The sequence below is a fragment of the Pediculus humanus genome, genomic scaffold (genome assembly GCF_000006295.1).
Source record: "Pediculus humanus corporis 1103172107404 genomic scaffold, whole genome shotgun sequence".
NCBI classification, from domain to species: domain Eukaryota; kingdom Metazoa; phylum Arthropoda; class Insecta; order Psocodea; family Pediculidae; genus Pediculus; species Pediculus humanus.
In genome coordinates, this window is record NW_002987029.1 from 41,885 (window position 1) to 53,633 (window position 11,749).

At 26.5% G+C, this 11,749-nt stretch overlaps 4 protein-coding genes across 4 annotated transcripts; all 4 read left to right on the forward strand.

The window, feature by feature from the left end:
- Positions 1-1,891: 1,891 nt before the first annotated feature.
- On the forward strand, positions 1,892-2,508 carry Phum_PHUM057050 (uncharacterized protein; the record flags this gene model as incomplete). The annotated part of the gene is made up of 3 exons (XM_002423369.1): positions 1,892-1,926; positions 2,109-2,251; positions 2,384-2,508. The coding sequence occupies 3 exons, from the start codon at positions 1,892-1,894 to the stop codon at positions 2,506-2,508; spliced, it is 303 nt and encodes a 100-aa protein (XP_002423414.1).
- Positions 2,509-2,691: 183 nt separating this feature from the next.
- Positions 2,692-4,871, forward strand: Phum_PHUM057060 (cAMP-dependent protein kinase catalytic subunit, putative; the record flags this gene model as incomplete). The annotated part of the gene is made up of 5 exons (XM_002423370.1): positions 2,692-2,895; positions 3,242-3,428; positions 3,529-3,710; positions 4,043-4,177; positions 4,269-4,871. The coding sequence occupies 5 exons, from the start codon at positions 2,692-2,694 to the stop codon at positions 4,869-4,871; spliced, it is 1,311 nt and encodes a 436-aa protein (XP_002423415.1).
- Positions 4,872-8,369: 3,498 nt separating this feature from the next.
- On the forward strand, positions 8,370-9,585 carry Phum_PHUM057070 (amino acid transporter, putative; the record flags this gene model as incomplete). The annotated part of the gene is made up of 6 exons (XM_002423371.1): positions 8,370-8,388; positions 8,485-8,649; positions 8,723-8,843; positions 9,006-9,118; positions 9,214-9,346; positions 9,435-9,585. 6 exons carry the CDS (start codon positions 8,370-8,372, stop codon positions 9,583-9,585), a joined length of 702 nt encoding a protein of 233 aa, XP_002423416.1.
- Positions 9,586-11,499: 1,914 nt separating this feature from the next.
- Phum_PHUM057080 (uncharacterized protein) lies at positions 11,500-11,661 on the forward strand (the record flags this gene model as incomplete). The annotated part of the gene is made up of 1 exon (XM_002423372.1): positions 11,500-11,661. The coding sequence occupies one exon, from the start codon at positions 11,500-11,502 to the stop codon at positions 11,659-11,661; it is 162 nt and encodes a 53-aa protein (XP_002423417.1).
- Positions 11,662-11,749: the final 88 nt, after the last annotated feature.

Genomic DNA, 11,749 nt, shown 5'->3' on the forward strand with positions numbered 1-11,749 from the left:
TGTATGAAGTCGTCAATCATTTAAAATAATTAAGATTCTTAGAAGGAAGAAGTTTACAACTAATTGACTAGTTATCGCCAAGGTTTTTTTTAACCATGACATTTTGCCATTTTCTAGTTGGCATCACTGATTTTCATAATAAAAAAAAAAACTTATTTGAAATATGGCCTCAACAGCCATAACTCACTACAATTAAAAAAAAAACTCGTATTTATTATTACGTTTCGAACAATATATATACAACTTTGATTAATTACTTTTTTTTTTATAAAAGAATTGTTAACATAAAATTTAAATTACGACTACAATTATTCTTCGTACCATCCTCCCTCCCCTCACCCTTTCCCCCACCCCCAGCCAAATTCTACAAATTTGAATTTTGTTGCTTCTCTTAATTTAAATAAAAACGTAATTAAAAAATAATATTGTTAAGATTAATTAATAATTTTTAACGTTAGCATCACTACCACTTGTGCTACTACTAACCAGTGCTACCACTACAACAAAACTAAACTAAGGTTTTGTCGTGTAATGACCTTAAATCAATGATAACTAATAAAATGTTTAAAAATATAAAAATTATAAAGGATAAAAATAAAAAATTTTCCGCCTTATTTTCAAGGTGGTATGCAATAAAAAAAAAAAAACTCTTTATTCACGTACTAATTTATTTTAGGTACGACGACGAAAGGTAATACTCTCCCTTCCTTATAAATAAATAAATAAAATTATGACATAAAATAAAATGAAAAATTAATCTAAATTAAAAATGACAGGATTTCTGTGACCTGAAGTTTATAACATGCACGCACGCACCGCGCACACGCACACGCACGTTGTAACGTTACAGTATATGAAAAACGACAATAATAAATGAATTCATGTTGCGATGATTGTAATAACCACGCTCGTGATGATGATGATGATGATTTTACAAAAGGGGAAAGAGAGAGAGAGAGAGAGACAATGATGAAATAAATTATGTTTAGGTTCAATGTAGGTTACGTTGCGTTACGTGTGTGTGCGCGTGTATCGATCGTAATCAAAATGCCAAATTTCTATTTCCACGTTACATTCAGTCAAAAAAAAAAAAAAAAGAAAAGATGTAACAAAGTATTTAGTCGTAAGGTACCACTCGTGGGAATTTATTTTCAAAAACAAAAGAAATTATGCAACAGCGCTTAAGGAAAAAATAATTGAAAAAAGGTTGGATTTCCGTATAAAAAAAAAAAAAAAAAAACAAAACGAGAAGAAAAAGATTAAAACTACGTCACGAAATAAATTTATGACGTCATCGGAATTCGATAGATTTTCTTATTTTTTCGTCGTATCGATGTTGAAATTCTTGTTAAATTTAAATAAAAAAAAAAAGTTAATAATAATAATTTAATTGTTTAAAATGACGCACGCACACGCACACGCACACGCTCTAGTTTTCTTTAAATCCCGGATGGTAATTCAATAAATAAATTATGTTTAAATAAAAAATAAAATTAACCGGAAATGATTTGGAAAGTTAAAAGAAATGACTGGATAAAAAAAAAAAAAAAACAAAATTACTTTATCCGCCGTTCCAACCATTTTTTTTTTTGCACAATTTTTCAACCTGATTAGAAGGAAGTTGGTTTTTTTTTTTTTTTGGATAATTATCTCCAGTTTGTTGACTGACTGTTAAAACTAACGGAAAACCTAAAAAAACTCATCTTAAATTTGTTCAGATCATTGAATCGAGAAAAAAAAAAAAAAAACGTTTTTATTATTTATTTTAAATGTTTTGAAATTTACTTTTTTTTGTTGCAATTTTTTTTAAAAAAAATATTAAAAATTAAGTAAAATGGTGTTTTTCTCGTTATTATCTCTCTCGCATATCAAAAAAAAAAAAAGTGCGTAAATGCGTAAAAAACAAATCGTGAATGAAAATGTTATGTAAAAAAAAATAATAATTATTTTTATTTCTCGCGATGATATCACATTCAAGGATGTTACTCACATTTATTATTATTATTATTATTATTATTATTAAAAATTAATTTTCTTAACCTGAAAAATTATTCTCTCTCTCTCTCTCTAATACAATAATGATAATTTTTTTTTTTTTTTGTTAACAGTCACACCTTTCCAGACTCGGAATCGACGGAAAAAATATTAGAAAATTTTCCGACTGGAGTGACACCTATGGACGATAATTTAGAAGATCAATTGGTTATATCAATGGATAATTATCAAGATGAAGAAGATCGTAAAGCGATGGGTACACAATATAACACGAAATTTTACATATCACCAAACGTTAGCAGAACTCAACAAAAAGTCATTAAAGTCGTCGAAAGTGACGACGATGACGACGACGATGATGATGATGATGGAAACGGGGTGACCCTAGTGACACGTCCCGTGGGTTTAGCAATTTACGTATTAGCTGCATTTGGAATAGTACCATTGATTTTGGCTGTGGCATTTGCATCTAGATTTTTAATGCAACGTTTTCAAAGACGGGTGTGTGTGTAAAAAAAAAAAAATTTCATTTATTTCTCCGCCATTTTTCTTTTTTTTGCATAAACAATCCCTACCTACTACCAATAATCAATCTTATTCAAAAAAATTAATTTTTACACTTTTTTTTTTTTTTTTTTAAAGTACGAATGCGAATCGGATGACAAATTAGATAGCATAAGTACCGACGAATGTCAAATGAGGCATAATAAAAAAAAAACTGGAACGGATTTGAAAAAAACACCGAGTAACGTGACAACAACAACTCTTGTTGCTCCATCGAGGTTACCAAGAGTTCAACAGCATTGGGATAACATAGATAAACAGGGAAACAAAAATTGGGAATTCCCTCGTTCTAAATTAAAAATGAAAACAATATTAGGACAAGGAAATTTCGGACAGGTATCATATTAATAATAATAATTTTTATTAAAATAAAAGGGAAAATTTTTTTCTGGTATATATCGATCCGTGAAACGATTACGATTAACTCTTTTTCGAGATGAAAGAGATGAATTGGTAAGAGAAAAATAATAAAAAAAAAACTTACACGGTTAACAATTAGAAAGTTGTTATCGGGTGAAAGGCCAAGACGAACATATTGTAAAATTTTTTTTTTTTACTCGTTCGCATTGCCCTTAAAAAGACATTTAACAATAATAATAATAATAAGCGACGCAACAAATAAGGTTTTTAAAAATATTTATATGTAATAATTATTTTAATTTTTTTTTTTTTAAAAAATCAGGTGTGGAAAGCCGAAGCTGAAGATATGCCCGGTCACGAAGGTAAAACAAGACTCGTGGCCGTTAAAACCGTTAAAGAAGGTGCAACGGAAAAAGAACATAAAGAATTTATAAAAGAACTTGAAATAATGCAACAAATAGGTTCGCATCCAAATATTGTTACTCTATTGGGATGCTGTACCGATCAAGGTAAATTAGAATAATCCATTCTTATCATTAAACAACAAGAAAAAATTTTCTTTTATTTTTTATTTATCAATTCATTTCCGGTTTTCTTTTTTTTGAACAGAACCAAATTATTTAATTATGGAATATGTTAAATTGGGAAAATTATTAACTTATTTACGAGAGCATAGAGTAAATGAAAATTATTATAATTTTTCAAATAATTCCGATGCTCTCACGTCGAAAGATTTAACACTTTTTTCATATTGTATATCAAGAGGAATGGAATATCTCGCATCTAGAGGGGTAAATTATCATTATTATTATTATTATTTAAATGTGAAAGTTGGCACGCCATGCAAAAACCACATACAACATACTCGATTTTAAATTATTGTGAAATGAAAACTTACATTCGACCTAGAATTATTATTTTAATAATAATAATATTGAAACTCGTTTTTTTTTTTTTTTTAAATTCTCCCACGCACGTCAAATTTAATTTAATTTAATTTAATAATCGAGTAGGGAAGAGAGGGGGATGTGTGTGTGTGTGTGTGTGCGTGTAATTACGAAATAACAAAACGTTAAATCTTCGGATTTATTATTATTATTATTATTATTATTATTTATTTCAGATAATACATAGAGATTTAGCAGCGAGAAACGTACTAGTCGATCATAATAAAGTATGTAAGATAGCGGATTTTGGAATGTCACGTAGCGTAAGAAATTTCGAAGATGGTCAAGTATACGAAGAAAGACAACACAAAGTGAGTATTTCCCACCCCTGAGCTTTCCCGACCAGAGAAAAAGGGGGAGGGGGAAAAAACAAATTAATAAATTATTTTTTTTTGTTAAAAGGGTGCTTTGCCGATTCGATGGATGGCACCGGAATCTTTGGTTTACAGCGTATTCACACATAAATCAGACGTTTGGAGTTTCGGTATAGTCATGTGGGAGATAGTAACGCTAGGATCAACGCCCTATCCGAACATGGGTGCAAGAGAAATAATGAGGAGAGTTCGAGATGGATACAGGCTCGAAAGGCCGAATCATTGCAAACCAGAATTTTATCGACTGATATCCCATTGTTGGTCACATGATCCCAACAAAAGACCTGATTTTTCAGAACTGAGAAAAGATTTAGGTAATTTATTAGAAGATCCATCGAGAGATGGTTCCTACGTCGATCTTGATCGTTTTGCCGAAGATAATTTAATACACACGTCATCATCATCATCAAAATCAAAAGATTTAAGATTATTGGAAAGTGGTAGAGAATGCAGGGGAGCGTTGAAAAGGTATAATTTAAATTGGGAAATAAATGATTGGTCGGAAGAAACTCGAAGGAATAAAATAAGAAAAGGAAAAAATAACGGTAAAGGTACAGTTACACTTTCCGGACAAGGAAGTTTCACCGTCAATTCGAGAATATTAGAAAAAGAATTTAAATTTATTAAATGAATTATCGATCGATAATATCGATTACTTATCGAGTACAAATCAAAAAAAATTATCATCATCTATTGACACGACGAAAAGGATTTTTTTTATTCGTAAACGTGTGATTTATTTACTTTATGGCTCAATAATTATTACGTTATCGCCATTATCACCGCCATCTTTATTAATTTTACGATTGTAATTGTATTTTTTTAACGGTTTTTTGTTTTTTAACAAAAGAATGAAAGAAAAATAAATAAAAAAAGTGTTCCTCAGTGAAACCAAAAAAAAAAAAAAAACATTTTTTATAATTTATTGAACTTGACCGAACGGATCAAATATAATTTTCTTTATTATTATTATTATTATTATTATTATAGTGCGCGAATAATAAATAATAAATTTTATTATTATTAAAAAATAAAAACGTTCGAGTGGGCCGAATAACGAACTAATAATAATTATTATTATTATTTAATGCGAATTCGAAATCCGCAAAGTCACCTTTTAAAAAAAAAAAAATTATTTAAAAGTGGCCATGTTTGTTTTTTTTTTTTATTCAATTCATTAACTGTAAAAAATATAAAAATGATGAAGAATGAATTGTTAAAGAAGAAGAAGAAGAAGCAGAAGATGGTGATGATGATGATGATGAGGAAAAAAAAAATTTTATTTATGGCATATCATCATGTCGCGAGTTAAAAAAAAAATAGGAAGCCATCTTTTTTTCAGTTTGCTCACGAGTTACACATTCGTGCATGAACTTCCGGTTTTACGTTTACGTACGAACCGAACGACAAAAAAAAACGTTTTAAATTTTTTTTTTTGCAAATGGCGGATCGATCGGTCATTTAACTTTTTGAAAATAATTTTACGTTACGATGATTATTATTTTTATCGTCTGCTGTAAAATTTATTTAAAAAAATTTTTTTTTTTTTTTTGTATTTATTTACAATTTTTTTACGTTTAAAAAAAAATTTATATCATGTGTATTATATGTAAATCATTTTGTTTTTATTATTATTATTATTATGTATAAATTTCGTATTATTATAAATAAAAATTTAGTTTATCATTATTATTATTATTATTATTTTTCATCATAAAACAACTTCTTAAATTTCCTCGGTATTTTTTTTTTTAAATGATATTAATAACGAGGAAAATGATGATAACGTTTCCCAGTCGGTTATCGATATTAAATTTTTTTGTGAGAGTGAAAACAGGTACGACAACAAACAAATAAGCAAGCAAACAAACAAACACGCTTGCGTATCATAACAATAAAAAATAACAAAATAATATTATTAATAATAATAGTAAATTAATGCAACAACTTTTTGAATTTTGATGTGTTTTTTTTTCCGTTGAAAATTTAAAAAAAAACGTTTTTTTTTATAGAAATAATAATAATAATAATTATAAAAAAAGATATAAAAAAAATTCGTTATATTCGTAGGAAGATAAAAAAAAAAATTTTAATAATAATATGCAAAAACATTTAAGACGAAGAAAAGTTTGTTGTTTTGCATGCGTAATAAGAAAAAAAATTTCAACTTTTTTTTAACGAAACAAACTTTGATATATTGTTAATTCTCCCCCTACCCCTACCCTCTCCCCTTCCCTTACCTCTCCCTCTCCCCCTCCCCCGCGTAAATTATTATTATTTTTAAAAAAAATTTATTTATTTATTTTTTAATTAAATAAAAATTTTAACTGACGTTAAATAAATAATTAAATATTCCTGACGTTTTGAATGAAATTAATTAATTTTTTTATAATAATAATAATAATTAGCCACGCATTTTTTAACGTTTTTTCGAATCGAAAAATAAATAAAACGTGCGTGTACGCGCATGCGTTTTTTTTTTTTGAAAAATAAATTAAATATATTTTTGGAAGGCAAGAAAAAACATTATTAAAAAAAAAGAAAAGTGAAAAGGAAAAAGAAGAAAAAAAGAAAATTGTGTGTGTTTTTTTTTGCTTGACCGCATAAAATTAAAATTAAAGCTATATTAAAAAAGGAGAAAAGAAAAAAGGTTTTCCATAAAAAAAAAGAAAGGAAACAAAAGAAATTTCTAATGCGATAGCAAATTACACGATAAGAAGATAATGATATTATTTTCATTACGTTTATCCTTCTAAAAAAAAGGAAAGAATATTTTTTTTTAATAAATCTATTTTTCTAAATTAATTTTTCTTTTGTTTTATTTCGAAGGTATTATTATTATTATTATTATTATTATTATTATTATTATTATTATTATTATTATTATTAATATATATGTGTGCACATATTGTTTTGATTAATTTTTTTAGTCGTTAACCAAATTTTTTTTTAATCATTGCAAAATGCATAAGCAACATTTTACGGGCGTTAATTTTTTTATTTTTTCTTATTTGAGTTTAAATATAAATAAAAATTTTAAACATTATTCATATATCTTATTAAAAAGAGAAAGAAAGAAAGAAATAATAATAATAATAATAATGATAAATTTACATAAAAAAAACGAAATAAATAAAAGACTTCATTGCCCAAAGAAACTAAATATAAATAAGCCTCTTTTTTTAAAAAAAAAAAAAAATGAGTAAGAGATGGAAAAAAAAACTTATATAAAAAAACAAAATTTTTTTTTTCTTTTTAACACTTTAAGTCTCCCCAGACAATATTTTCATTGTGATTGTGGGGTAAGAGGGGGAGGGGATATAACCAAAATCGAATAGATTTTCACAAATTTCTTTTTTTCATTCTTTCTCTTTTTTTTTTTTTCTCTCTCTCTCTCTTTGAATTTTTTTTATAACTTTTACGCTTTTAAAATATTCAATATATCCTCAAATCATTGATAATATTTTTCATAATATTTATTTAACCGATATTTGCAAACCGTAAAAAAAAAAAATTGCAAATAAAATACGATTAATACCGATAACTGATCATTGATAACGAACGAGTTTAAAAAAAAGAAAATTAGGTCAATAAATTGCAATTCAATTAACCATATATATATATATATATATATATATATATATATATATATATATATATATATATATATATATATATATATATATATATATACACACAATCATTATTATTATTTATAAAAAAAAAAAAAAATTTCCAGGGTTTTTTAAAATTTGTAACACATTAAAATTTTTTTTTTTTAAAACATGTCATACACGTGTACATATCAATAAAACGAATGATTTTTAACGAATCAAATATTATTATTTATAGATAATAAATTAAATATTTAGTATTTTTTTTATTATCAAAAATTAAACAATTTAATAAAGCAGAAGAAATTTAATAATAACAACAGTAATCGTCAACAAAACTTTGTCCTTATCACTCGCTATACTTTTCGTACAGTTACGATCATGTTTTTGTGACGTTTCATTTTCTCTTTTTTTTCTTTTCTTTTCTTTTTTTTCGGGAAAATTTTTATTTAAAACAAAAAAATAGTAGTAAAAATGTAACTAAAACTAAAAAATAAATAAATAAATAAAATAAAATGACAAATAATAAAAAAGGTAAGAAAGAAACAAAAAATATTTACGAGTTTTTCGCGATGATAATACACCATCGGTTCGATCATTATTATTATTATTATTATTATTAATTTTCAGTTTCGAATTTTGGTAACAATGACGAAGAAGGGATACCGCTACTCGATGATGATAATTTTTTTAAACAAAGTAAAAATATTTCTACGGTATTTGCTGTTGCTTGCATAATCGATCAATTTGGTGTTAATCCGATAATTGCATTACCTAAAGAAATAATACTCTGCGGTAAACAAACAAACAAACAAACGATTATTATTATTAATTAATTTTAATTAAAAGGAAATAAATTTGTTTACAGGTTGGATCGGATATCCTTTAGCACTTTTTGTTTTATTATTAACCATTTACACGGGTATGCTTTTGGGTAGATGTTGGATAATTGCCGAACACCTCGATAAAAAAATGATATTAAAAAACAGGTCGGAAAACCTTATTTTTTTCCAAAAAAAATCTCTAAAATCCCATCCGAAAAAAAGAAAAAAATTTCCCTTTTTATTATTATTATTATTATTATTATTATACATTCACGTGATAATTTTTTAGGAATGAATTGAAAATTAATTTCAGTTGTGAAAATTCAGGTACGCATATTCGGCACTTACAGAAATGGCATGGGGTAAAACAATTGGAAAATTCATTAACGTTTTCATTAATTTATCCGTGTTTAGTAATAACATACCCGCTCTTCTCATCGGTACGTATTTATTCAATCATTCATTCAATCATTCATTCAATCATTCATTGATTGATTCATGAATTTATGAATTTATTTTTTAAAAAAATTTATAGCGTCGCAAAATCTACAATTTTTCGATGCCAAAATATCAAACAACGTTTTTAATTTCTCTTATTGTTATTGGCTCATCATACTCGGTGTGGCATTATGCCCGTTGACATGGCTAGGAAGTCCAAAAGATACAAAGTAAGTGAAATTCCCGTAAGGGTCGTTTAAAAGAAAGACATTTTAATAATAATAATAATAATAATAATATTTGTTTTTGTTATCGCAGATGGATTTCCGTTTTTTCATCATTTTTTGTCATCGTTTGCGCTTTTCTCACATGGTTTTGCATGTTGTCGGATGATGATACGAAAATTACTCCCCACGATCTCTTCCATTTTCATCTTGGCACGGAGTATCCGTTACTTTTGGTATATTAACTTTTCAATTCGGTTGTCATCCTTCCCTTTTAACCATACAAACGGATATGCATTCGAAAAAAAAATTATCTAAATGCATACTACTTAGTTTCATAGGTAATTAATGTTTTCATAGAAATTTTTTATTTTTTTTCAAACCGGAAACGATTCCCCAAAAAAAAATTTTTTTTGTTTTCTACAGTGACGGGATGCCTTTCGTTGATAACCGTTATAATATCTTCAAATCTTTACGGAACAAATACTCATTCGAATTTAATTCAAGGACTTCCGGTTACAAATTTGTTATATTTTGATATATTAATCGTCACGTTGCAACTTTTTCTTTCCACCATCGGTGGACAGTGTACTCTTTTTCAAGATATCGAAGATAAACTTGGAATACCGACGGGTAAGCATTACAATTTTAAAAAATTAAAATCAGGTATTCAGGTATCAATGTTTAAAATTTTAACATTTGTTGATGATAATAATGAAAAATACACACGGATTGCGGTTTACGAATTTTAAATTCTGCGGCTTGTGTTTGTTTTTAAATCGTAAAAAAAAAAAAAATAAGCGAAAGGAATTTTACATTAAAATTTTGTTGTTTATTTGCGGTGCTCACCAACAAACAATAATAACAACAAACACGAAAAAACTTAAAACCTGATATACCCCTGGAGAAAAAAACAAAAATATTTTTAATTAAAAACAGGATTTTTTTTTTTTAAATTCTCGGTCAATATTTGAAAGATTTTTTTTTTTTTTTGCTATTCGTACCTGATTTTTTTTATAAAAAACATTTTCTCCAGCTTTGTGACGTCACAAACAGGAAAAAAAGATAAAATTTAACGAGCATAGAAAAAAAAAAAAAGAATTTGAATTTTTCTAGTTATTTGATTCTATTTGTTTGAAATATAAAACTGATTAGCATTTACATAGTGAAAGCTTGAAGACGCCATCTTTTTTTTTTCCGTGCCCCGAATTTCTTTTTTTTTTTTCTCCAGCTTAATACCGTAAATAAAATAAAAAAAATCCATATGCATTGCAAATATTTAACTGCGAAATGTCGATAATGATGATAATAATATCAGGGAAAAATTATTTAACAAAACAAAATAATAATAAAAAAAAAATGCAAATGTTTTTAAAAAAAAAAAAAAATTTTCTCGAACTTATTTTTATAAAATAACATCTGCTGCGAATGATTTTTTTCTCTCCAGTTTTTCTCCCTCCCCCTCTTCCCTTTACTTCCCTCTACCCCCCCCTCTTTTACATTTTGTCTTTTCTTCCCCTAAGAATAATAAAAAAAATAATTTTTTTAAGTTTTTATGGAGAAAAATTTTATTTTCTCTCCAGTAAAATAATAATAATTATTATTAGTATTCAAAGATTTCATGTTTTTTTTTTTTCAGATCGATTTTAAACCGGAAATGATAACTTTTCAAAAAATTTTTCGTAATCCGGATAAATTTTTCCAATTTTCATAAAATTCCCCAAAAAAAAAAATTTGGTGGAAAATAAAAACTATATTAAAGTCACACTATTAAATAAATTATTATTATTTAATAGTGTGACTTTAATATAGTTTTTTTTTGTTTTTTCCGGAAAAGGGGTTGAACCACATCCGCCCCTTTCCGCCCCCAAAAAAAAAATTTTATTCTTAATTTGTTAACGAAAAATTATTTTTATTTTTATTTTATTTTTATTTTTCCCATCATCATTATCATCATCATTATTATCATCACAATCGAAAATTATTTTTTTTAAACAAATTTTATATATAGAAAAAAAATTTCTAGAAAATTCCAACGGATTTTGGAGGAGAAAAACAAAAACAAAACAAACGCATCGTTTTCATTGCGATAAAGGAACAAAAATGGCCGACGGACTAATAAAAAAATTTTTTTTCTTTTTTTTTTTTTTTGCAGAATTATGTTGGCAGCGATGCTTGATACGTACGATAACAGTTATATTGGTAATAACGTTTGCGGAAATACTACCGAGATTCGATTTAGCAATGGGAATAATAGGAGGAATATTAACAGGACCGATAACTCTCGTTTTTCCACCGCTTTTACATTTGTCGTTTCGTAAACTTTTACACGAGAAAGAAGAAAAAACCGTTAATTTTGAAAAAACAAAACAAAACGTTTTCTTCACTTCCGGTATATCGTCATCGGAA